General features: G+C 47.6%; 1 protein-coding gene across 2 annotated transcripts in view; it reads right to left on the reverse strand.

Moving 5' to 3' along the window:
- LOC135055455 (serine/threonine-protein phosphatase 4 regulatory subunit 1-like) overlaps positions 1-27385 on the reverse strand; it is a 253562-nt gene that overhangs the window by 220567 nt on the left and 5610 nt on the right. For both annotated transcript variants that reach the window (XM_063959564.1, XM_063959563.1), the window contains exons 2-3: positions 25145-25189; positions 93-225 (exon numbers count right to left, since the gene is read on the reverse strand). In XM_063959564.1, the coding sequence (XP_063815634.1) occupies positions 93-225; positions 25145-25189 (178 nt within the window). The remainder of the gene's footprint in view (positions 1-92; positions 226-25144; positions 25190-27385) is intronic.

The following is a 27385-nucleotide window of genomic DNA, read 5'->3' on the forward strand; positions in this document are numbered from 1 at the left end:
CCCTTGCTGTACATCATTTTTTAATCTATATAACGTTTTGATCTCTGCATACTGTTAATGTGCTTGAAACAATAAAATCAGCAAACATTTACCTGTTAAATATATTATCACTAAAAGCATATTTTTCCAGTCGGCCAAGAGGTGTCAGGTTGTCCTGTCCGGGAATGTCCAGGAAAGCACTTATCCTCATACTCTCACAGTCTGGTCCATAATCCTCAAAGCCAACTGGGAGAATAAAAATAAAAATAAAATATTAATTATCTTCCCATTACAGAGGAACAAACTTGCACAGGTGTCATGCGAGTTCTTGCGTTTCATTTATCCGGACATACAGTGGGGATTGAAAGTTTGGGCACCCCAGGCAAAAATTCATTTTAATGTGCAAAAGGAAGCCAAGGAAAGATGGAAAAATCTCCAAAAGGCATCAAATTACAGATTAGACATTCTTATAACATGTCAAAAAAAAAGTATGATTTTATTTCCATCATTTACACTTTCAAAAGAACAGAAAACAAAAAATGGTGTCTGCAAAAGTTTGGGCACCCTGCAGAGTTAATACCTTGTACTGCCCCCTTTGGACAGCTGAGACCTGGCAGTGTCATGGATTGTTCTCAATCATCGTCTGGAAAGACCAGGTGATGTCAATCTCAAAGGTTTAAAAAGCCCAGACTCATCTGACCTTGCTCCAACAATCAGCACCATGGGTTCCTCTAAGCAGTTGTGTAGAACACTGAAACTGAGAATAGTTGACGCTCACAAAGCAGGAGAAGGCTATAAGAAGATAGCAAAGTGTTATCAGATGCCCATATCCTCTGTTCGGAATGTAATTAAGAAATGGCAGTCATCAGGAACAGTGGAAGTTAAAGCAAGATCTGGAAGACCAAGAAAAATATCAGATAGAACAGCTCGCAGGATTGTGAGAAAAGAAAGTCAAAATCCACGTTTGACTGCACGATCCCTCCAGGAAGATCTGGCAGACACTGGAGTTGTGGTACACTATTCCACTATAAAGAGATACTTGTACAAATATGGTCTTCATGGAAGAGTCATCAGAAGAAAACCTCTTCTACGTCCTCACCACAAAAATCAGCGTTTGAAGTTTGCAAATGAACATATAGACAAGCCTGATGCATTTTGGAATAAAGTTCTGTGGACCGATGAGGTTAAAATCGAACTTTTTGGCCGGAATGAGCAAAGGTACGCTTGGAGAAGGAAGGGCACAATTTAATGAAAAGAACCTCTGTCCAGCTGTTAAGCATGGGGGTGGATCAATCATGCTTTGGGGTTGTATTGCAGCCAGTTGCACAAGGAACATTTCACGAGTAGAAGGAAAAATGGATTCAATAAGATTCCAGCAAATTTTGTACGCTAACTTGATGCCATCTGTGAAAAAGCTGAAGTTAAAGAGAGGCTGGCTTCTACAAATGGATAATGATCCTAAACACACCTCAAAATCCACGGTGGATTACATCAAGAGGCATAAACTGAAGGTTTTGCCATGGCCTTCACAATCTCCTGACCTCAACATAATTGAAAATCTATGGATAGACCTTAAAAGAGCAGTGCGTCACAGACAGCACAGGAATCTCAAAGAACTGGAAGACTTTTGTAAGGAAGAATGGGCGAAGATACCTCAAACAAGAATTGAAAGACTCTTGGCTGGCTACAAAAAGCGTTTACAAGCTGTGATACTTGCCAAAGGGGGCAGTACAAGGTATTAACTCTGCAGGGTGCCCAAACTTTTGAAGACGCCATTTTTTGTTTTCTGTTCTTTTGAAAGTGTAAATAAAATCAAACTTTTTTTGACATGTTATAAGAATGTCTAATCTGTAATTTGATGCCTTTTGGAGATTTTTCCATCTTTCCTTGGCTTCTTTTTGCACATTAAAATAAATTTCTGCCTGGGGTGCCCAAACTTTCAATCCCCACTGTATATAGTGCATATAATGAAAATGCTGAAGTTGCAGAATAAAAATAAGATTTTACTTACCGATAAATCTATTTCTCATAGTCCGTAGTGGATGCTGGGGACTCCGTCAGGACCATGGGGATAGCGGCTCCGCAGGAGACAGGGCACAAAAGCAAGCTTTTAGGATCACATGGTGTGTACTGGCTCCTCCCCCTATGACCCTCCTCCAAGCCTCAGTTAGGTACTGTGCCCGGACGAGCGTACACAATAAGGAAGGATCTTGAATCCCGGGTAAGACTCATACCAGCCACACCAATCACACCGTACAACTTGTGATTTGAACCCAGTTAACAGTATGATAACAATGAAGTAGCCTCTAAAAAAGATGGCTCACAACAATAATAACCCGATTTTTTTGTAACAATAACTATGTACAAGTAATGCAGACAATCCGCACTTGGGATGGGCGCCCAGCATCCACTACGGACTATGAGAAATAGATTTATCGGTAAGTAAAATCTTATTTTCTCTAACGTCCTAGTGGATGCTGGGGACTCCGTCAGGACCATGGGGATTATACCAAAGCTCCCAAACGGGCGGGAGAGTGCGGATGACTCTGCAGCACCGAATGAGAGAACTCCAGGTCCTCCTCAGCCAGGGTATCAAATTTGTAGAATTTAGCAAACGTGTTTGCCCCTGACCAAGTAGCTGCTCGGCAAAGTTGTAAAGCCGAGACCCCTCGGGCAGCCGCCCAAGATGAGCCCACCTTCCTTGTGGAATGGGCATTTACAGATTTTTGGCTGTGGCAGGCCTGCCACAGAATGTGCAAGCTGAATTGTTCTACAAATCCAACGAGCAATAGTCTGCTTAGAAGCAGGAGCACCCAGCTTTTTGGGTGCCTACAATATAAACAGCAAGTCAGACTTTCTGACTCCAGCCGTCCTGGAATTATATATATATATATATATATTTTCAGGGCCCTGACAACGTCTAGCAACTTGGAGTCCTCCAAGTCCCTAGTAGCCGCAGGCACCACAATAGGTTGTTTCAGGTGAAACGCTGACACCACCTTAGGAAGAAACTGGGGACGAGTCCGCAGTTCTGCCCTGTCCGAATGGAAAATCAAATATGGGCTTTTGTAAGACAAAGCCGCCAATTTTGACAATCGCCTGGCCGAGGCCAGGGCCAACAGCATGGTCACTTTCCATGTGAGATATTTCAAATCCACAGATTTGAGTGGTTCAAACCAATATGATTTGAGGAATCCCAACACTACGTTGAGATCCCACGGTGCCACTGGAGGCACACAAGGGCTGTATATGCAATACTCCCTTGACAAACGTCTGGACTTCAGGAACTGAAGCCAATTCTTTCTGGAAGAAAATCTATAGGGCCGAAACTTGAACCTTAATGGACCCCAATTTGAGGCTCATAGACACTCCTGTTTGCAGGAAGTGCAGAAATCGACCTAGTTGAAATTTTTTCGTGGGGCCTTCCTGGCCTCACCCACGCAACATATTTTTACCACATGCGGTGATAACGTTGTGCGGTTCACCTCCTTCCTGGCTTTGACCAGGGTAGGTATGACCTCTTCCGGAATGCCTTTTCCCTTAGGATCCGGCGTTCAAACCGCCATGCCGTCAAACGCAGTCGCGGTAAGTCTTGGAACAGACAAGGTCCCTGCTGGAGCAGGTCCTTTCTTAAAGGCCGATGCCACGGTTCCTCTTGGAACAGACATGGTACTTGCTGAAAGCAAATCCCTTCTTAGCTCCCGAGGCCATTAGTCCTCTGTGAGCATCTCTTGAAGTTCCGGTTACCAAGTCCCTCTTGGCCAATCCGGAGCCACGAGTATAGTTCTTACTCCTCTATGTCTTATAATTCTCAATACCTTGGTTATGAGAAGCAGAGGAGGGAACACATACACCGACTGTTACACCCACGGTGTTACCAGGACGTCCACAGCTATCGCCTGAAGGTCTCGTGACCTGGCGCAATACCTGTCCCATTTTTTGTTCGGGCGGGACGCCATCATGTCCACCTTTGGTCTTTCCCAACGGTTCACAATCATGCGGAAAACTTCCCGATGAAGTTCCCACTCTCCCGGGTGGAGGTCGTGCCTGCTGAGGAAGTCTGCTTCCCAGTCGTCCACTCCCGGAATGAACACTGCTGACAGTGCTATCACATGATTTTCCGCCTAGCGAAAAATCCTTGCAGTTTTGCCACTGCCCTCCTGCTTCTTGTGCCGCCCTTTCTGTTTACGTGGGCGACTGCCGTGATGTTATCCCACTGGATCAATACCGGCTGACCTTGAAGCAGAGGTCTTGCTAAGCTTAGAGCATTATAAATTTGCTCTTAGCTCCAGTATATTTATGTGGAGAGAATTCTCCAGATTTGATCACACTCCTTATGTGACTGCTCCCCAGCCTCTCAGGCTGGCCTCCGTGGTCACGAGCATCCAATCCTGAATGCCGAATCTGCGGCCCTCTAGAAGATGAGCACTCTGTAATCACCACAGGAGAGACACCCTTGTCCTTGGATATAGGGTTATCCGCTGATGCATCTGAAGATGCGATCCGGACCATTTGTCCAGCAGATCCCACTGAAGAGTTCTTGCGTGAAATCTGCCGAATGGAAGCGCTTCGTAATAAGCCACCATTTTTACCAGGACTCTTGTGCAATGATGCACTGACACTTTTCCTGGTTTTAGGAGGATCCCGATTAGCTCGGATAACTCCCTGGCTTTCTCCTCTGGGAGAAACACCTTTTCCTGGACTGTGTCCAGAATCATCTCTAGGACCAGCAGACGTGTCGTCGGAACAACTGCGGTTTTGGAATATTTAGAATCCACCCGTGCTGTCGTAGAACTACTTGAGATAGTGCTACTCCGACCTAAAACTGTTCTCTGGACCTTGTTCTTATCAGGAGGTCGTCCATTTTCTTTGAAGACGAATCCTCCTTTCGGTCATTACCTTGGTAAGGACCCGGGGTGCCTTGGACAATCCAACGGCATCGTCTTGAAACTGATAGTGACAGTTCTGTACCACGAACCTGAGGTACCCTTGGTGAGAAAAGGCAAATTTTGGGACATGGAGGTAAGCATCCCCGATGTCCCGGGACACCATATAGTCCCCTTGTTCTTTGCTATCACTGCTCTGAGTGACTCCATCTGGATTTGAACCCTTGTAAGTGTTCAAATTTTTCAGATTTAGAATAGGTCTCACCTAGCCTTCAGTACCACCATATAGTGTGGAGTAATACCCCTTTCCTTGTTGTCGGAGGGGTAATTTTATTATCACCTGCTGGGAATACAGCTTGTGAATTGTTTTCAATACTGCCTCCCTGTCGGAAGGGAGACATTGGTGCAGCAGACTACAGGAACCTGCGAGGGGGGAAACCTCTCGACATTCCAATCTGTACCCCTTGGATACTACTTATAGGATCCAGGGGTCCTGTACGGTCCCAGCGTCATGCTGAGAACTTGGTAGAAGCGGTGGAGGGCTTCTGTTCCTGGGAATGGGCTGCCTGCTGCAGTCTTCTTCCCTTTCCTCTATCCCTGGGCAGATATGACTCTTATAGGGACGAAAGGACTGAGGCTGAAAAGACGGTGTCTTTTTCTGCAGAGATGTGACTTAGGGTAAAAAAAAACGGTGGATTTTCCAGCAGTTGCCCTGGCCACCAGGTCCCATGGACCGACCCCAAATAACTCCTCCCCTTTATACGGCAATACATCTTTGTGCCGTTTGGAATCTGCATCACCTGACCACTGTCGTGTCCATAAACATCTTCTTGCAGATATGGACATCGCATTTACTCTTGATGCCAGAGTGCAAATATCCCTCTGCGCATCTCGCATATATAGAAATGCATCCTTTAAATGCTCTATAGTCAATAAAATACTGTCCCTGTCAAAGGTATCAATATTTTTAGTCAGGGAATCCGACCAAGCCACCTCAGCTCTGCACATCCAGGCTAAGGCGATCGCTGGTCGCAGTATACCACCAGCATGTGTGTGTATACTTTTTAGGATATTTTTCAGCCTCCTATCAGCTGGCTCCTTAAGTACGGCCCTATCCGTAGATGGTACCGCCACTTGTTTTGATAAGCGTGTGAGCGCCTTATCCACCCTGAGGGGTGTTTCCCACCGCGCCTTAACTTCTGGCGGGAAAGGGTATACCGCCAATAATTTTCTATCGGGGGAAACCCACGCATCATCACACACTTCATTTAATTTATCTGATTCAGGAAAAACTACAGGTAGTTTTTTCACCTCACACATAATACCCTTTTTTGTGGTACTTGGAGTATCAGAAATATGTAACACCTCCTTCATTGCCCTTAACGTGTGGCCCTAAAAGAAAATACGTTTGTTTCTTCACCGTCGACACTGAAATCAGTGTCCGTGTCTGGGTCTGTGTCGACCGACTGAGGTAAATGGGCATTTTACAGCCCCTGACGGTGTTTGAGACGCCTGGACAGATACTAATTTGTTCGCCGGCCCTCTCATGTCGTCAACCGGCTTGCAGCGTGTTGACATTGTCACGTAATTTCCATAAATAAGCCATCCATTCCGGTGTCGACTCCCTAGAGAGTGACATCACCATTACAGGCAATTTGCTCCGCCTCCTCACCAATATTTTCCTCATACATGTCGACACACACGTACCGACATACAGCACACACATAGGGAATGCTCTGATAGAGGACAGGACCCACTAGCCCTTTCGGGGGACAGAGGGAGAGTTTGCCAGCACACACCAAAACGCTATAATTATCCAGGGACAACCTTTATATAAGTGTTCCTCCCTTATAGCATTTTAATATATATACATATCGCCAAATCAGTGCCCCCCCTCTCTGTTTTAACCCTGTTTCTGTAGTGCAGTGCAGGGGAGAGCATGGGAGCCTTCCCACCAGCCTTTCTGTGAGGGAAAATGGCGCTGTGTGCTGAGGAGAATAGGCCCCGCCCCCTTTTCGGCGGGCTTCTTCTCCGGAGTTTTAGATATCTGGCAGGGGTTAAATACATCCATATAGCCTCAAGGGCTATATGTGATGTATTTTTCGCCATACAGGTATTATACATTGCTGCCCAGGGCGCCCCCCCCCAGCGCCCTGCACCCTCCGTGACCGCTGTGTGAAGTGTGCTGACAACAATGGCGCACAGCTGCAGTGCTGTGCGCTACCTGATGAAGACTGAGAGTCTTCTGCCGCCTGGTTCCGGACCTCTTCATCTTCAGCGTCTGCAAGGGGGGTCGGCGGCGCGGCTCCGGGACGAACCCCAGGGCGAGCCCTGTGTTCCGACTCCCTCTGGAGCTATGTCCAGTAGCCTAAGAATCCAATCCATCCTGCACGCAGGTGAGTTGAAAATCTCTCCCCTAAGTCCCTCGATGCAGTGAGCCTGTTGCCAGCAGGACTCACTGAAAATAAAGAACCTAAAAACTTTTTCTAAGTAACTCTTTAAGAGAGCCACCTAGATTGCACCCTTCTCGGCCGGGCACAAAAACCTAACTGAGGCTTGGAGGAGGGTCATAGGGGGAGGAGCCAGTACACACCATGTGATCCTAAAAGCTTGCTTTTGTGCCCTGTCTCCTGCGGAGCCGCTATCCCCATGGTCCTGACGGAGTCCCCAGCATCCACTAGGACGTTAGAGAAACAGAAGTGTTCAAGGAGAGCTATTTAATTTAATTTTTGTTCAGCTCAGAGATGAGGAACTGTTAAATTGCACAGAGATGTTCTGCAGGCTACAAGGGCGAGACACTAATCACTTAAATCCAGAAGTGTAAGTAGAATTTTAATCCCTTCGCAGGTGGCATTTGGCTATATCAGAGGGGAGAATATGTCTGGGTGCCTTTTTTAGACAGCTATTAAAGTCATTTTGAAGACTGAACCAATATTTAGACTAGTAAATCCTGATAAATTAGTTCTTTGTGAACGGACAGCTTAAACGACCTATTCAATGCAGGCTCAGTTTTTCCGACAGGTTGGGAAGCTGTTGAAAAGCACATGGATCGGCGGAATAGCCACCGATCCGCGTGCTTCTGTTGGAAATGGGGCCAAATCCGACAGGTTTTAGCCCCCTTTCCAACAATCTCAATCCGACTTTAAAAAAAGTCGGCTTGAGATGAGGGAGCTGAGAGGAGGAGATGGGGAAGAGCAGGAACCCAGTGGCTGCAGCAGCGGATCAGGAAGATGGGGCACAGCCGCTGCCTGCGACAGCATCCACCCGGCTCCAGCAAGTCTCGCCACCACCACGGGGTAGAGCAGGAACCCAGCCACTGCAGCAGCGGATCAGGAGGATGGGGCACCGCAGCCGCTGGGTTCCTGCTCTCTCCCGTCTCCTCCTCTTAGCTCCCTCAACATAATGATGGTCGGGAACGGCCAAGTCCTGTCGGATTTGGCCGTTCATTGAATAGGTCCTGCCGGATCCATTCCAACAAATTCATGTCAGAATGGATCCGACTCCAATTGAATATATCCCTTAAACTCATTTAAAGACGAGTGGTCCTTGTCCTAATCACTGCAGGAATCCAAATAAGGTTGATTAAAAGTCCATCCCTTATAGTTATCGCTTGGACACAGGAGATGGTGGGGCTTGATGATGCAATCATGTCATGAGTGTGATAGCATAAAGATCTGACCACGGAAATGTCACATTTTTACAAGTCAGGAAGTAGGGGAGACAGTTTAACAGTACAGTATCTTTCCCATATTGACATGCACAGATTCAGGGGTACCTTTATTTGAAAGAGGGAGAAACTTTATTTTCTGGTGATCATGTGTGATCACAAGACAACAACCGTGCAGTGCAGAAATTATTATGGAGTTCAAAGATGAGGGTATATTTTCTGGCATCAATAAACTCAAGTGCACACATTTGAAAGAAGGCAAGTCCCTGATTTTAAATGATATGGCACCCTTAGTGGTTATTGCATGGTAATCACCAGACAATATCAACTAAAGCTGGGTACACACTGAGAAATATATCAGTCATTTGACTAAACGGACGAGATATCGTAAGCGGGGTGGCAGGTGTGTACACCAGATATGTCTGAACAACATTGCTCACAGACATATCGCGATGGCCCTGCAGCACAACCGATGCTCGATATATTAGCGAATCCGGTTGTGTGTACGGGCACTCAGACGATCGCCCGTACACTTGCTGTAGGGACTGGCTTCAAAGCTGGACAGACAAATTCGAATGCCTGCCCAGCTGTGATGTGAGGACCGACATATTGAGCGTCCGATCAGTAAGTGTATATGCTTGAATTGGTCGCTCTGACAGCAGGTTCGCACACATCTTGCTGTGGTGTGTACCCAGATTTACACTGCATGAATGCTAGTCTAGTTGGCAAATGGTGGAGGGCTGGCACTTACACACTTGGGGGCAACTTTTGAAAAAGGCTAGTCCTCGCTTTCCAGCAATATGTCCCTTTAGTAGTTATTGCCTGGGGATCATAATGGTTTGCAAGGTTGGGCTACCTTATTATTCGTACAGGTTTTATGAATTTCATTCAAATACAGGAATGTACGGGTTGCATAGAGTGGGAATAGATCCTGTGGTCTGCAAGGGGACTCTTAGCGCTCACCATGCTGCCGCCATTCTGGCAGACAGGATGCTGCTGTCTGGATATTAATGACAGCCGACATCCTGCCCTCCGGCAAACCGTATGTATTCCCAGTCTACACTTTTTAAGGCTTAATACATTTGGGCCATAGTATCTTAGCAATAACACTATTTTACAGTGCTTTTACAATATTATTTATTCCTGTGCACCTCATCGGGTTCGGTATGTAATACCGCCGCCCTGGATGCCGAATGACACTATCCCGGCATGGTGGCGAGGGCAACTAAGCCCCCTGTGGGCTCGGTGGTGAGGGTTCTAGTCTACCTCTATGGGTGTCATGGACAGCCACAGAGGGGGAATCACCTACCTCACTGGTATACCAGCAGCAGTATGGTGACCCCGTCGGGATCCCGGTGTCTGTATTCTGACCGCCGGGATCCCGACTGTCGGTATGCTAACCACATACCCTCATATCATATCATCCCTGCTCAACTGTGGTTACTGGTGCCTGGGATACAGGCAAAGCATAGGCGGAATTTGCGAGTGGTGGGCCCAGGTGCAAAAATATAATCTGGGCCCCCCTCCTCTACCCCAACCCAAGTTTACAATATGCCACAAAGCAGTGGTTAACAGAAAGACAGAGGGTGTCAGCGGAATGTGGGGCAGCAGTGGGAGACCGGCAGAGACAGCGGGTGATGTGTACAAGAACAACGTCCTGCATGGTGCAAAGAGCAGGGGGCATGTACCTTTGTGGAGGAGGGAACAGAGCGGCTTCTGCTCTGTCTGTGACAGGGGCCCCCATCCCTTGTGCTTTCCTCAGTTTGGCACTCAGTCCGCCAGACTCTGACAGTTGTGAGCTGCCTTTAATTCAGTCAGAAGTAAATTAGAAAAAATGTACAGCATTCTGTTAATTAGAGGCAGTATGTGGCTGCAATCATCAGTGCTGATAGGTGGCAGGATTCCTTTATCAGTCCGGCACACACAAGGCCAGCCCTCCCTACGTAAGTTAAAGGGCAGGTTCCTCAATGTCTGGTCAAACGTTTATCATGTCTACACAAATTGTATGTCGACAAACGCTTTCTGGTGGAGTCTTACCTTCTCCCGACAGTTACATGTAGAGGTGGTGACGTCTCAACAGTGGCGTATCAATGAGTATTCTAACCCATATCCCTAATCTTAATCCCTATGTACGATTTAGACTAAGTGCCAATTTTGACTATACCTGTACTTTATCTAATGTACTATCTAGTACAATCAAGATTGACTTGCCTGCACAGTCTATCTAGACTTGTGATACCGACCCCAGAGGGCCACGCATCAGGATCAAATCGGTATCGCAAGCTGCTAAACACCTTACGATTTCCACTAACTTTCCTTGCGATTTTGACTAAATAGTCAAAATCAAAAAGGATATATCTCACCATGTGTACACACCTTAACACTCCAGGAGACGCCCAATCCTAAACGTCAGCATTCTTAGAATGTTGACATTTCACACAGCAACATTTCAAATGTCAACATTCTGATGTCGTCGGCATAGTGCTGGTCAACATGTTGAACCAGGTCAACGTTATGAATGTCCACATGGTTACTGTCGACCATCTGACAGGATACCTTATGGAACCTATTTTCCAGACTAAAGACCAGATTTATTAAGTCTTGGAGAGAGATAAAGTACCGACCAACCAGCTCCTAACTGCCCTGTTACAGGTTGTATTTGAAAAATTACAGTTCAGAGCCGATTAGTTGGTACTTTATCACCGTCCAATTTATCACTCTCCAAGGCTTGATAAATCAGGGTCTAACTTTCTTCTCATCTACATTGGAGCCCGGCTCACTCAAGCATACTTCTAGATCAGAGCAGGCGTCCGCTTTATATGCTGCAGTAAGGTTCAGTATAACACTACATACAAATAAGTTTAGAATGTGACGGCAAATAAAAACCATTTGGCCCATCTAGACTGCCCTAAACACGTCACGCACACACAAAATAGTAGCCGATTGGTGACCCCTAGGGCTGCCATTTGGTTTGGGTAAGGGACATTCTCAGATACTGTAGAGCAGTGTTTTTCAACCGCTGTGCCGCGGCACACTAGTGTGCCGCGAGCGGTTGCCAGGTGTGCCGCCGTCTGCCAGAGATGCCGCTGCCCTCCGCCAGAGATTCCGCTGCCGCCCGCCAGAGAGAGACCTGAGCCGCCGACAGAGAGAGACCTGCTTCCGCCCGCCAGAGAGAGACCTGCTTCCACCCGCCAGAGAGACCTGCTTCCGCCCGCCAGAGAGACCTGCTGCCGCCCGCCAGAGAGAGACCTGCTGCCGCCCGCCAGAGATGCCAGCACAGCTGCCGCTGCAATCAGTAGCCGGTTCGGCAGTGCTGTGCACTTCCGCTACCCACCCATGACCTATGGCGAGACATAGGTCACGCACGGCCCACCCACTGCTGCTCCGTGCTGCTGCTGCGCCGTGCTGTTGCTGCCACTGCCTGGTCCATCCACTCAATGCTCCTCACTTCTGCCAGATCAGGTTATTTATATATATTTTTTTCCATTATGTATGTGTGGAATTACTGTGGGGTGGGGGCAGATATTGTATGGAATTACTATTGGGGGGCAGTGTGTGGAATTACTGGGGGGGGGGGCAGTGAGTGGAATTTCTATTTGGGGGGCAATGTGACATTACTGTGGGGACAATGTTTATGCAATATGGAGCTGTGCATATACGAAGTGGCAATTTTGTACTGCTGGTGGGGAATTTTAGACGTGGTCCTGATGACTCCTTCTGCATTATACAGTTATAAATAAGGAGTAAATAGTGGCCAGGTTAAGTTGCAGGTGAAATTAGTTGGGGAGGCAGTGTGTGGTTGAATTACTCTGGGGGACAGTGTGTGGCATTATTATAAATTAGTTTTAGTACTGTGGGGGCCAATGTGTTTGCACTTCTGTGGGGGCCTGTGTTTTTGTTTAATTGCCATGGGGGCCAATGTGTGTATATGCGGTTTTTATCCCGTGGGGCACTGATGGTGTGCCTTGGCAATTTTAAAGTCTTGTAGGTGTGCCGCGAGTGGAAAAAGGTTGAAAATCACTGCTGTAGAGAATGGTAATATAAGTAACTAAGAGTAACTACAGTACTGTTTTCTTATAATAGTTCCCTTGTGTTGGGAGAAGATGCATTTAAACAAGCTTAAAAAACAAGTGTGATAGAACCTTCAACAGAAAGGTTCAGCACGGTATCAGACATGGTGGATGGTCGACAGTAACAATGTCAACATGGTTTAACATGCTGACCTCCACATGATGTCGACATTCTCATGTCCACAGAATAACTATCAATGAATCGCACTACACCTGTCCTATTATATCCTTATCAAAACATTCCTATAAAAGTTTTTAAAGCTTCATTTAAGGAGATACTGGATTCATAGACTTCCTAGCCCTAAAAAGCGCCATAAAACAGCCCCAAGCACATATTCTATTTAGGATAATCCATCAAATAAAAGTGCATCCCATTATAGAAGAGCCAGCCTAACAGATGAGGGCCTGCTGAAAGCTCTAAAATTATATACGCACCTTTAAAATACAATAAATTATGCAGCACAGTTCAACCAAATTTTAAATGCCATCTAACAATCTCAAGTTACCAATAACTATGGTTTACAGGCTAAGCTCAATACTGAATAATGGCCAAATCCACCCAATGAACTCTCCAGTTCAAGAACACAAATTACCAAAGAATTGTAATGGTGATAATACCTTGGATAGTTCTTGAAGATCATGGATCAGATTAAAATTTGTAAGTAGAGATAAAAAAAAATAAGAATTTACTTACCGATAATTCTATTTCTCGTAGTCCGTAGTGGATGCTGGGACTTCCGTAAGGACCATGGGGAATAGCGGCTCCGCAGGAGACTGGGCACAAAAAGTAAAAGCTTTAGGACTAGCTGGTGTGCACTGGCTCCTCCCCCTATGACCCTCCTCCAAGCCTCAGTTAGGATACTGTGCCCGGACGAGCGTACATAATAAGGAAGGATTTTGAATCCCGGGTAAGACTCATACCAGCCACACCAATCACACCGTACAACCTGTGATCTGAACCCAGTTAACAGTATGATAAACGTAGGAGCCTCTGAAAAGATGGCTCACAACAATAAACAACCCAATTTTTTTGTAACAATAACTATATACAAGTATTGCAGACAATCCGCACTTGGGATGGGCGCCCAGCATCCACTACGGACTACGAGAAATAGAATTATCGGTAAGTAAATTCTTATTTTCTCTGACGTCCTAGTGGATGCTGGGACTTCCGTAAGGACCATGGGGATTATACCAAAGCTCCCAAACAGGCGGGAGAGTGCGGATGACTCTGCAGCACCGAATGAGAGAACTCCAGGTCCTCCTCAGCCAGGGTATCGAATTTGTAAAATTTTGCAAACGTGTTTGCCCCTGACCAAGTAGCTGCTCGGCAAAGTTGTAAAGCCGAGACCCCTCGGGCAGTCGCCCAAGATGAGCCCACTTTTCTTGTGGAATGGGCTTTAACAGATTTTGGCTGTGGCAGTCCTGCCACAGAATGTGCAAGCTGAATTGTACTACAAATCCAACGAGCAATCGTCTGCTTAGAAGCAGGAGCACCCAGCTTGTTGGGTGCATACAGGATAAACAGCGAGTCAAATTTTCTGACTCCAGCCGTCCTGGAAACATATTTTCAGGGCCCTGACTACGTCTAACAACTTGGAGTCCTCCAAGTCCCTAGTAGCCGCAGGCACCACAATAGGTTGGTTCATGTGAAACGCTGAAACCACCTTAGGGAGAAATTGAGGACGAGTCCTCAATTCTGCCCTGTCTGAATGAAAAATTAGGTAAGGGCTTTTATATGACAAAGCCGCCATTTCAGAGACACGCCTGGCTGACGCCAGAGCTAACAGCATGACCACCTTCCATGTGAGATATTTTAATTCCACAGTGGTGAGTGGTTCAAACCAATGTGATTTTAGGAACCCTAAAACTACATTGAGATCCCAAGGTGCCACTGGTGGCACAAAAGGAGGCTGTATATGCAGTACCCCCTTGACAAACGTCTGAACTTCAGGCAATGAAGCCAGTTCTTTCTGGAAGAAGATCGACAGGGCCGAAATTTGAACCTTAATAGATCCTAATTTTAGGCCCATAGACAGTCCTGCTTGCAGGAAATGCAGGAAACGACCCAGTTGAAATTCCTCTGTGGGGGCCTTCTTAGCCTCACACCAGGAAACATATTTTCGCCAAATGCGGTGATAATGTTTCGCGGTTACATCCTTCCTGGCTTTGATCAGGGTAGGGATGACTTCATCTGGAATGCCTTTTTCCATCAGGATCCGGCATTCAACCGCCATGCCGTCAAACGCAGCCGCGGTAAGTCTTGGAACAGACAAGGTCCCTGCTGGAGCAGGTCCTTTCTTAGAGGTAGAGGCCACGGGTCCTCCGTGAGCATCTCTTGCAGTTCCGGGTACCAAGTTCTTCTTGGCCAATCCGGAGCCACGAGTATAGTCTTTACTCCTCTCCTTCTTATGATTCTCAGTACTTTTGGTATGAGAGGCAGAGGAGGGAACACATACACCGACTGGTACACCCATGGTGCTACCAGAGCGTCCACCGCTATTGCCTGAGGGTCCCTTGACCTGGCGCAATATCTGTCCAGTTTTTTGTTGAGACGGGACGCCATCATGTCCACCTTTGGTTTTTCCCAACGGTTTACAATCACTTGGAAGACTTCTGGGTGAAGTCCCCACTCCCCCGGGTGGAGGTCGTGTCTGCTGAGGAAGTCTGCTTCCCAGTTGTCCACTCCCGGAATGAACACTGCTGACAGTGCCACCACATGATTTTCCGCCCAGCGAAGAATCCTTGCAGCTTCTGCCATTGCCCTCCTGCTTCTTGTGCCGCCCTGTCTGTTGACGTGGGCGACTGCCGTGATGTTGTCCGATTGGATCAATACCGACTGACCCTGAAGCAGAGGCCTTGCTTGACTCTGGGCATTGTAAATGGCCCTTAGTTCCAGGATATTTATGTGAAGAGACGTTTCCATGCTTGACCACAAGCCCTGGAAATTTCTTCCCTGTGTGACTGCTCCCCAGCCTCTCAGGCTGGCATCGGTGGTCACCAGCATCCAATCCTGAATGCCGAATCTGCGGCCCTTTAGAAGATGAGCACTCTGTAACCACCACAGGAGAGACACCCTTGTCCTTGGAGATAGGGTTATCCGCTGATGCATCTGAAGATGCGATCCGGACCATTTGTCCAGCAGATCCCACTGAAAAGTTCTTGCATGGAATCTTCCGAATGGAATCGCTTCGTAAGAAGCCACCATTTTTCCCAGGACTCTCGTGCATTGATGCACTGACACTTGGCCTGGTTTTAAGAGTTTCCTGACTAGCTCGGATAACTCCCTGGCCGCCTCCTCCGGGAGAAACACCTTTTTCTGGACTGTGTCCAGAATCATCCCCAGGAACAGTAGACGTGTTGTTGGAATCAGCTGTGATTTTGGGATATTTAGGATCCACCCGTGCTGACGTAGCACTACCTGAGATAGTGCTACTCCGACCTCTAACTGTTCCCTGGACCTTGCCCTTATCAGGAGATCGTCCAAGTAAGGGATAATTAAGACGCCTTTTCTTCGAAGAAGAATCATCATTTCGGCCATTACCTTGGTAAAGACCCGTGGTGCCGTGGACAATCCAAACGGCAGCGTCTGAAACTGATAATGACAGTTTTGTACCACAAACCTGAGGTACCCTTGGTGAGAAGGGTAGATTGGGACATGGAGATAAGCATCTTTGATGTCTAGAGATACCATATAGTCCCCTTCTTCCAGGTTCGCTATCACTGCTCTGAGTGACTCCATCTTGAATTTGAACCTTTTTATGTAAGTGTTCAAGGATTTTAGATTTAAAATTGGTCTCACCGAGCCGTCCGGCTTCGGTACCACAAACAGCGTGGAATAATACCCCTTTCCCTGTTGTAGGAGGGGTACCTTGTTTATCACCTGCTGGGAATACAGCTTGTGAATAGCTTCCACTACCGCCTCCCTGTCGGAGGGAGACGTTGGTAGAGCAGACTTCAGGAACCGGCGAGGGGGAGACGTCTCGAATTCCAATTTGTACCCCTGTGATACTACCTGCAGGATCCAGGGGTCCACTTGCGAGTTAGCCCACTGCGCGCTGAAATTCTTGAGACGGCCCCCCACCGTGCCTGAGTCCGCTTGTAGAGCCCCAGCGTCATGCTGAAGACTTGGCAGAAGCGGGGGAGGGCTTCTGCTCCTGGGAAGAGGCTGCCTGGTGCAGTCTTTTTCCCCTTCCTCTGCCCCGGGGCAGAAATGAGTGGCCTTTTGCCCGCTTGCCCTTATGGGAACGAAAGGACTGAGTTTGAAAAGACGGTGTCTTTTTCTGCTGAGAGGTGACCTGGGGTAAAAAGGTGGATTTTCCAGCCGTTGCTGTGGCCACCAGGTCCGATAGACCGACCCCAAATAACTCCTCCCCTTTATACGGCAATACTTCCATATGTCGTTTGGAATCCGCATCACCTGACCACTGTCGCGTCCATAACGCTCTTCTGGCAGAAATGGACATCGCACTCACTCTAGATGCCAGGGTGCAAATATCCCTCTGTGCATCTCGCATATATAGTAATGCATCCTTTAAATGCTCTATAGTTAATAATATACTGTCCCTATCCAGGGTATCAATATTTTCAGTCAGGGAATCCGACCAAGCCACTCCAGCACTGCACATCCAGGCTGAGGCGATTGCTGGTCACAGTATAACACCAGTATGTGTGTATATACCTTTTAGGATATTTTCCAGCCTTCTATCAGCTGGTTCCTTAAGGGCGGCCGTATCGGGAGACGGTAACGCCACTTGTTTTGATAAGCATGTGAGCGCCTTATCTACCCTAGGAGGTGTTTCCCAACGCGCCCTAACCTCTGGCGGGAAAGGGTATAGTGCCAATAATTTATTAGAAATCAGCAGTTTTTTATCGGGGGAAAACCACGCTTTATCACACACCTCATTTAATTCATCTGATTCAGGAAAAACTACTGGTATTTTTTTCATACCCCACATAATACCCTTTTTTGTGGTACTTGTAGTGTCAGAAATATTCAATGCCTCCTTCATTGCCGTGATCATGTAACGTGTGGCCCTACTGGACATTACGTTTGTCTCCTCACCGTCGACACTGGATTCAGTATCCGTGTCTGGGTCTGTGTCGACCATCTGAGGTAACGGGCGTTTTAGCGCCCCCGACGGTGTCTGAGACGCCTGAACAGGCACTAATTGATTTGCCGGCTGTCTCATGTCGTCAACAGTTTTTTGCAAAGTGCTGACACTGTCACGTAATTCTTTAAATACGACCATCCAGTCAGGTGTCGACTCCCTAGGGGGTGACATCACTAACACAGGCAATTGCTCTGCTTCCACATCATTTTCCTCCTCATACATGTCAACACAATCGTACCGACACCCAGCACACACACAGGGAATGCTCTGAAAGAGGACAGGATCCCACTAGCCCTTTGGGGAGACAGAGGGAGAGAGTTTGCCAGCACACACCAGAGCGCTATATATATACAGGGATAACCTTATGTGTTACTCCCTTTATAGCTGCTGTTTTATATTAGCTGCCAATAGTGCCCCCCCTCTCTTGTTTTACCCTGATTCTTGTAGCAGGACTGCAGGGGAGAGTCAGGGAGCCGTCCTTCCAGCGGAGCTGTGAAAGAAAATGGCGCTTGTGTGCTGAGGAGAAAGGCTCCGCCCCCTTCACGGCGGCCCTTTCTCCCGCTTTTTTTAGGAAAACTGGCAGGGGTTAAATGCATCCATATAGCCCAGGAGCTATATGTGATGCATTTCTTTAGCCATATAAGGTTTTTATATTGTTCTATTGCGTCTCAGGGCGCTCCCCCCCAGCGCCCTGCACCCTCAGTGACCGGAGTGTGAAGTGTGCTGAGAGCAATGGCGCACAGCTGCAGTGCTGTGCGCTACCTTATCTGAAGACAGGAACGTCTTCTGCCGCCGATTTCTCCGGACCTCTTCGCTCTTCTGGCTCTGTAAGGGGGCCGGCGGCGCGGCTCCGGGACCCATCCAGGCTGAACCTGTGATCGTCCCTCTGGAGCTAATGTCCAGTAGCCAAGAAGCCCAATCCACTCTGCACGCAGGTGAGTTCGCTTCTTCTCCCCTTAGTCCCACGATGCAGTGAGCCTGTTGCCAGCAGGACTCACTGAAAATAAAAAACCTATTTAAACTTTTACTTCTAAGCAGCTCAGGAGAGCCACCTAGCATGCACCCTTCTCGTTCGGGCACAAAAATCTAACTGAGGCTTGGAGGAGGGTCATAGGGGGAGGAGCCAGTGCACACCAGCTAGTCTAAAGCTTTTACTTTTTGTGCCCAGTCTCCTGCGGAGCCGCTATTCCCCATGGTCCTTACGGAAGTCCCAGCATCCACTAGGACGTCAGAGAAAATAAGATTTTAAACCTACCGGTAAATCTATTTCTCCTAGTCCGTAGAGGATGCTGGGGACTCCGTAAGGACGGGCTCCGCAGGAGATAGGGCACCTAAAAAGAACTTTGACTATGGGTGTGCACTGGCTCCTCCCTCTATGCCCCTCCTCCAGACCTCAGTTAGAGAACTGTGCCCAGAGGAGATGGACAATACAAGGCAGGATTTAGCAATCCAAGGGCAAGATTCATACCAGCCCACACCAATCATACCATGTAACCTGGAACATACATAACCAGTTAACAGTATGAACAAACTACAGTAACGGTCCAAGACCGATGTCAACTGTAACATAACCCTTATGTAAGCAACAACTATATACAAGTCTTGCAGAGTTTCCGCACTGGGACGGGCGCCCAGCATCCTCTACGGACTAGGAGAAATAGATTTACCGGTAGGTTTAAAATCTTATTTTCTCTTACGTCCTAGAGAATGCTGGGGACTCCGTAAGGACCATGGGGTTTATACCAAAGCATCCAATCGGGCGGGAGAGTGCGTATGACTCTGCAGCACCGACTGAGCAAACGCTAGGTCCTCATCAGCCAGGGTATCAAACTTGTAGAATTTAGCAAAAGTGTTTGACCCCGACCAAGTCGCCGCTCGGCAAAGTTGTAATGCCGAGACGCCTCAGGCAGCCGCTCAAGAAGAGCTTACCTTCCTAGTGGAATGGGCCTTAACCGAATTTGGTACCGGCAATCCAGCCGTAGAGTGAGCCTGCTGAATCGTATTACAGGTCCAGCGAGCAATAGTCTGCTTTGAAGCAGGAGCGCCAATCTTATTGGCCGCATACAGGACAAACAGAGCCTCTGTTTTCCTAATTCTAGCCGTCCTGGCTACATACATTTTTAAGGCCCTGACTACGTCCAGGTATCTGGAATCCTCCAGGTCACTTTTAGCCACAGGCACCACAATAGGTTGATTCATATGGAACGAAGAAACCACTTTAGGCAAAAATTGCGGACGTGTCCTCAATTCAGCACGATCCACATGAAAAATCAAGTAGGGGCTCTTGTGTGACAAAGCCGCCAATTCTGACACTCGCCTTGCTGATGCTAAGGCCAACAACATGACCACCTTCCAGGTAAGAAATTTCAACTCAACCTTGTTAAGCGGTTCAAACCAGTGTGATTTTAGGAACTGCAACACCACGTTCAGGTCCCATGGTGCCACTGGAGGCACAAAAGGGGGCTGGATGTGCAGCACTCCCTTTACAAACGTCTGGACTTCTGGAAGAGAAGCCAATTCCTTCTGAAAGAAAATCGAGAGGGACGAAATCTGTACCTTAACAGAGCCTAATTTCAGGCCCATATCCACTCCTGTCTGTAGGAAGTGGAGAAGACGACCCAGATGAAAATCTCCGTAGGTGCATTCTTGGTCTCACACCAAGACACTTACTTTCGCCAGATACGGTGATAATGTTTTACCGTCACCTCCTTCCTAGCCTTTATTAGAGTAGGGATGACCTCTTCCGGAATCCCCTTTTTCGCTAGGATTCGGCGTTCAACCGCCATGCCGTCAAACGTAACCGCGGTAAGTCTTGAAATACACAGGGCCCCTGCTGCAACAGGTCTTCCCTCAGAGGAAGAGGCCAGGGATCTCCTGTGAGCATCTCTTGTAGATCCGAGTACCAGGCCCTTCGAGGCCAGTCTGGGACAACGAGTATCGTCTGTACTCTTCTTCGTCTTATGATCCTCAACACCTTTGTGATGAGAGGAAGAGGAAACACGTAGACCGATTTGAACACCAACGGTGTTACCAGAGCGTCTACTGCTACTGCCTGAGGGTCCCGAGACCTGGCGCAATACCTCCAAAGTTTTTTGTTGAGGCGTGACACCATCATGTCTATTTGAGGAGTTCCCCAAAGACGTGTTACGTCTGCAAAGACTTCTTGATGAAGTCCCCACTCTCCTGGATGGAGATCGTGTCTGCTGAGGAAGTCTGCTTCCCAGTTGTCCACTCCCGGAATGAAGACAGCCGACAGAGCGCTTACATGATTTTCCGCCCAGCGAAGGATCCTTGTGGCTTCCGCCATCGCGACTCTGCTTCTTGTCCCGCCTTGGCGGTTCACAAGAGCCACTGCTGTGGCATTGTCTGATTGAATCAGAACCGGTAGGTTTCGAAGAAAACTCTCCGCTTGTCGAAGGCCGTTGTAAATGGCCCTGAGTTTCAACACATTGATGTGTAGACAGGACTCCTGGTCTGACCAAAGACCCTGAAATTTTTTTCCCTGTGTGACCGCTCCCCATCTTTGGAGGCTCGCGTCCGTGGTAACCAGGATCCAATCCTGAATTCCGAACCTGCGACCCTCCAGGAGGTGAGAACTTTGCAACCACCACAGGAGGGACACTCTGGTCCCTGGGGACAGAGTTATTTTCCGATGTAAGTGCTGATGGGACCCGGACCACTTGTCCAGAAGGTCCCATTGAAAAGTCCTTGCATGGAACCTTCCGAAGGGAATGGCCTCGTAGGCCGCCACCATTTTCCCCAGAACTCGAGTGCATTGGTGAACTGACACCCTTTTCGGTTTTAGCAGGTCTCTGACCATGTTCTGGATGTCTTGGGCTTTCTCTATTGGGAGTAAGACCTTCATTTGTTCCGTATCCAGTATCATACCTAGGAACGGTAGTCGAGTTGTCGGAATCAACTGTGACTTCGGTAGATTTAGAATCCAACCGTGTTGCTGGAGCACTCTCAGAGAGAGCGCCACACTGCTCAGCAATTTCTCCCTTGATCTCGCTTTTATCAGGAGATCGTCCAAGTATGGGATAATTGTGACTCCATGCTTGCGCAGGACCACCATCATTTCCGCCATTATCTTGGTGAAAATCCTCGGGGCCGTGGAGAGTCCAAACGGCAACGTCTGAAATTGGTAATGACAATCCTGTACAGCGAATCTCAGGTATTCCTGATGGGGGGCATATATGGGGACATGAAGGTACGCATCCTTTATGTCCAGAGACACCATAAACTCCCCCTCCTCCATGTTGGCTATTATCGCTCTGAGAGATTCCATTTTGAATTTGAATCTTTTTATGTACAGGTTTAGGGATTTCAGATTCAAAATAGGTCTGACCGAACCGTCCGGTTTCGGGACCACAAATAGGGTTGAGTAGTAACCTCTTCCCTGCTGGTGCAGGGGAACCTTGATTATCACTTGCTGTATACACAGCGTTTGAATTGCAGCTAACACTATATCCCTTTCCGATGTGGAAGCTGGTAGGGCCGATTTGAAAAATCGGCGCGGGGGCACCTCCTCGAATTCCAATTTGTAACCCTGGGAAACTATTTCCAACACCCAGGGATTCAGGTCCGAACTGACCCAGGCCTGACTAAAAAGTCGAAGACGTGCCCCCACCGGTGCGGACTCCCTCAGGGGAGCCCCAGCGTCATGCTGTGGGTTTTGGAGCAGCCGGGGAGGACTTTGGTTCCTGGGCACCTGCCGAAGCAGGTGCTCTCTTGCCTCTGCCGAGGAAAGAGGATCCCCGACCTCTTGTGGACTTGTGCGACCGAAAGGACTGCATCTGATAGGGAGTTCCTTTCTTTTGCTGTTGGGGAATATATGGTAAAAAATTTGATTTACCTGCTGTAGCTGTGGAAACCAGGTCCGTCAGCCCATCCCCAAACAATACATCACCCTTATAGGGTAGTACTTCCATATGTTTTTTGGAATCCGCATCACCCGTCCATTGGCGAGTCCATAAGGATCTTCTCGCTGAGATAGACATGGCATTGGCCCTAGAGCTAGCAATCCAATGTCTCTTTGAGTATCCCTCATAAATAAGACGGCGTCTTTTATATGGGCTAGAGTTAGGAATATAGTATCCTTATCCATATTATCAAATTGATCTGTCAGCTCATCTGTCCAAGCTGCAATTGCGCTACACACCCATGCCGACGCAATTGTCGGTCTTAGCACAGCACCCGTATGAGAATAAATACACTTTAAGGTAGTTTCTTGCCTGCGATCTGCAGGGTCCTTAAGGGCTGCTGTGTCAGGAGACGGTAGCGCCACTTTCTTGGACAAGTGCGTCAGGGCTTTGTCCACAGTGGGGGGTGATTCCCAAATCACCCTGTCCTGCTTAGGGAAGGGGTATGCCATATAAATTATTTTGGGGATCTGCGGTCTCTTATCCCGAGTCTCCCAAGCTTTTCCAAAGAAATCATTCAATTCATGAGATGTGGGAAAGTTAATAATCTGTTTCTTTTCCTTAAACATGTGTACCCTTGTGTCGGGGACCGAGGGTTCATCCACAATATGCAATACATCCCTTATTGCCACAATCATACACTGAATGGTTTTAGTCACCCTAGGGTGCAATTTTACTTCGTCATAGTTGACACTGGAATCAGAATCCGTGTCGGTAGTAGTGTCTTGTATTAAGGGACGCTTTTGAGACCCCGACGGGCCCTGTGAGTCAGTCCAATCCGAGGATTGACCCCCTGATGTCCCCCCTAAATCAGCCTTATCAAGCCTTTTATGTAAAGATGCCACACTTGCATTCAACATATGCCACATGTCCATCCAATCTGGAGTCGGCACAACCGACGGGGACACACCACTCATTTGCTCCACCTCCTCCTTGGAGAAGCCTTCCGCCTCAGACATGTCGACACACACGTACCGACACCCCACACACACAGGGATTAACCTATAAGGGGACAAAACCCCAACCAGGCCCTAAGGAGAGACAGAGAGGGAGTATGCCAGCACACACCAGCGCTTAAAAACACTGGAAAAAATATGTCCAGATAGCGCTTTTCTATGTATAATATGTCAATTCCCACTCACTGCGTCGCTAATGTGCCCCCCTCCTCTTTTTTTCCAGCCTGTGAAGTTCAGCAGGGGAGAGACCAGGGAGCCAGCGTTTTCCTCATGCAGCTTCTGTGGAGAAAATGGCGCTGGTTAGTGCTGAGGATCAAGCCCCGCCCACCCGACGGCGGGCTTCGGCCCCAGTGATTTTTCAATAAAAATGGCGGGGGATCATTGATTTACTGCCTCCGCAGCCTAATCAATCTGTATTTGCCCAAATGTGAGGTTTATTGCTACCCAGGGCGCCCCCCCCTGCGCCCTGCACCCTTCAGTGCTGCTCTGTGTGTGTGTAACTGGGAGCAATGGCGCGCAGCTTACCGCTGCGCGCCTTACCTCATGAAGATCTGATGTCTTCTGCCGCCTAAGATATCTTCTGCCTTCTCTATCCAGCTTCTATCTTCGGCATCTGTGAGGAGGACGGCGGCGCGGCTCCGGGACGAACCCCAGGTGAGACCTGTGTTCCGACTCCCTCTGGAGCAAATGGTGTCCAGTAGCCTTAGAAGCAGTGCCCAACTTGACAAGCCAGCTCTGCTTCTCTCTACTCGGTCCCACGATGCAGGGAGCCTGTTGCCAACAGGACTCCCTGAAAATAAAAAACCTAACAAAATTCTTCTTCAACAGAAAACTCTGGAGAGCTCTCTGCAGTGCACCCATTCTCATCTGGGCACAAGATCTAACTGAGGTCTGGAGGAGGGGCATAGAGGGAGGAGCCAGTGCACACCCATAGTCAAAGTTCTTTTTAGGTGCCCTATCTTCTGCGGAGCCCGTCTATACACCATGGTCCTTACCGAGTCCCCAGCATCCTCTAGGACGTAAGAGAAATAAAAATAAAGGGGGGGGAGTGTTAACTGTGTCTGAAACAAAGCATGTTTCCATGCAAGGGGAGCAAACAAATGTATATATTTTCTAGGCAGGATAAATATAGCTGTTTTTGCATGTAGCCCACATTAGACAGCTTTATTTTTACACTGCAGTTTATACCCCTTTAGTCCCGGGAAGACAACCCGGCTTAGGTTTGAAAGGTGCGACCCGGGAATTTGCTCCTGGCTCGCACCTACATGCCTGTTATTGACGCTGGACCACTGGAAGAAGCGGGGCTGCCTGGAGGGGGCGTGCGCCGGCTGCTGTGATAAACGCACCAGCCAATCAGCTCCAATATGTAATTTAACAGTTAGGAGCTTATTGGCTGGTGCGTTTATCATCTTGCATTTATCACTGGTTTATCACTTCCTTACGCCATCTCCAGGTTAATACATCTGCCCCCATGTAATTTATAAGAATGATATGAAGGAGGAAGTTCTGACAACCACTCTGCACAAGCTGCTACTGCAGTACAAACTTACAGTCATCAAGATCGTCTTGTAGGTCCACAAAGTACAGTGGTATCCCTAAAAGGAAACAAAACAGGAAGTAAGAACAACAAATAAAATGATATATATATATATATATATATATATTTTTTTTTTTTTTAATGCACTTTAATGTAACAATAATATATAGCAAAGGTAATGACAAGGTGGAATTATCTTTAAAAAAATCACCCACACTAGTCAATTAAATAGTAATCAAGCAAAGTCAGACCAAGGAAAGCAAGGATCAGACTAGTTACTCTGGGTTTCGGCACTCATCTAAACATTTCATGAAGTGATTCTGTCAGTCCAGACTATAAGCACATACAGTGGTGTCCTCATACACCAAACCCCAATATGCCATGCTGCGCCAAGCAGTATAGTGTGTGGACTTTTTCTTTAAATTTGAGTATTATTCATACTACAGATGCAGCAATAGAGCACTCAATCTGTACCAGAGATGCCGGGCTGTGACTTTAACCGCACAGGAATTCGTTTTAAACATGTATAAAGTCGCAGTTGAAGCACAAGAGAACTTGCCATGAAATAAAGCAGCACACACTGCATCATAGCACTTTAGATACAGATTCAGACTCATTTGCACACATATGTACGAGTGTTGCATACCAAATTAATCAATGCAATCTCGCTAAGCAGTTTTGTCACATCTGATTGTGCTAATGGTACAACCAAGACTCACATTCTAGTGAAAGAAATGTTCAGCGCAATTCTCAACCAATCAGCTCCTGACATTTTTCAAACACAGCCTGTAAAATGTAACAAGCCCTACACACTGGGCGATAATAGTCAAAGATATGAATGATCTCGTTCATTAATGAACGAGATACCGTTCATATCTTTAAGTGTGGAGGCACAAGCAATGAACGATTCGTGGCCCCACGCTCGATCATCACTGGTGCCCCGCCGCCTGTGACTGCAGGCCAATATGGATGATCTCGTCCATGGGAGGGGGGGGGGGGGAGTAAATAAAACTTCACTCCCCCCATCACCTCCCCCCCGCCGCCGGGTCGCCCGTATCCGCCGTCGGGCAGCTCGGCGGCAGATCGCTAAATGTGTAGGGCCCTTAAGGCAGAAGCAGATTGGCTGATACTTTATCGCTCTCCAAGCTTTGATAAATACTCCCTTAACCATCAATGCACAGCATGAAAATATATTTATTAAGTTTCTTTTACAGCACAGCATATTCCATTGTGCTTTACAAGTGGAACAACAGTAATAGAAAAAAACTGGGTGATATCAGACAGACAGACAGAGGTAGGATTGCCCTGGGATAGGATAGGATTGAATGGATCAAGTTTTCACTGCACATTAAGGGACCACAAAACAGGTTCATTTAAATTTTTGCCAAAAATTACACAAGCACATGCTTTCATCGTTGCAAAAGTCAGGGCTGAACAACTCCCAGGAGCTACTGTACGTAGCCAATGTGTAGACTTATCATACTATCCCTTTAAACCGCGACACTAATGAATTTCACAGGTTCTGTGGCTGGCTGGCTGACTTTAGTCATGCATTTCATCAGGTTGTAATCAGCTACAGAACCTGTGTAATCCACGAGCATCTCGGTTTGAAGGGATGGTATCGTAAGCCTACCAATATACCTTAAAAAAAACCAACAAAAAAAAACTGCCAGCTTGCATCAAACTTCAAAATAAAAAATAAGAATTTACTTACCGATAATTCTATTTCTCGGAGTCCGTAGTGGATGCTGGGGTTCCTGAAAGGACCAAGGGGAATAGCGGCTCCGCAGGAGACAGGGCACAAAAAGTAAAGCTTTAGGATCAGGTGGTGTGCACTGGCTCCTCCCCCTATGACCCTCCTCCAAGCCTCAGTTAGGATACTGTGCCCGGACGAGCGTACACAATAAGGAAGGATTTTGAATCCCGGGTAAGACTCATACCAGCCACACCAATCACACTGTACAACCTGTGATCTGAACCCAGTTAACAGTATGATAACAGCGGAGCCTCTGAAAAGATGGCTCACAACAATAATAACCCGATTTTTGTAACTATGTACAAGTAATGCAGATAATCCGCACTTGGGATGGGCGCCCAGCATCCACTACGGACTCCGAGAAATAGAATTATCGGTAAGTAAATTCTTATTTTCTCTATCGTCCTAGTGGATGCTGGGGTTCCTGAAAGGACCATTGGGATTATACCAAAGCTCCCAAACGGGCGGGAGAGTGCGGATGACTCTGCAGCACCGAAT

This window comes from Pseudophryne corroboree, chromosome 3, assembly GCF_028390025.1.
Source record: "Pseudophryne corroboree isolate aPseCor3 chromosome 3, aPseCor3.hap2, whole genome shotgun sequence".
Classification (NCBI taxonomy): domain Eukaryota; kingdom Metazoa; phylum Chordata; class Amphibia; order Anura; family Myobatrachidae; genus Pseudophryne; species Pseudophryne corroboree.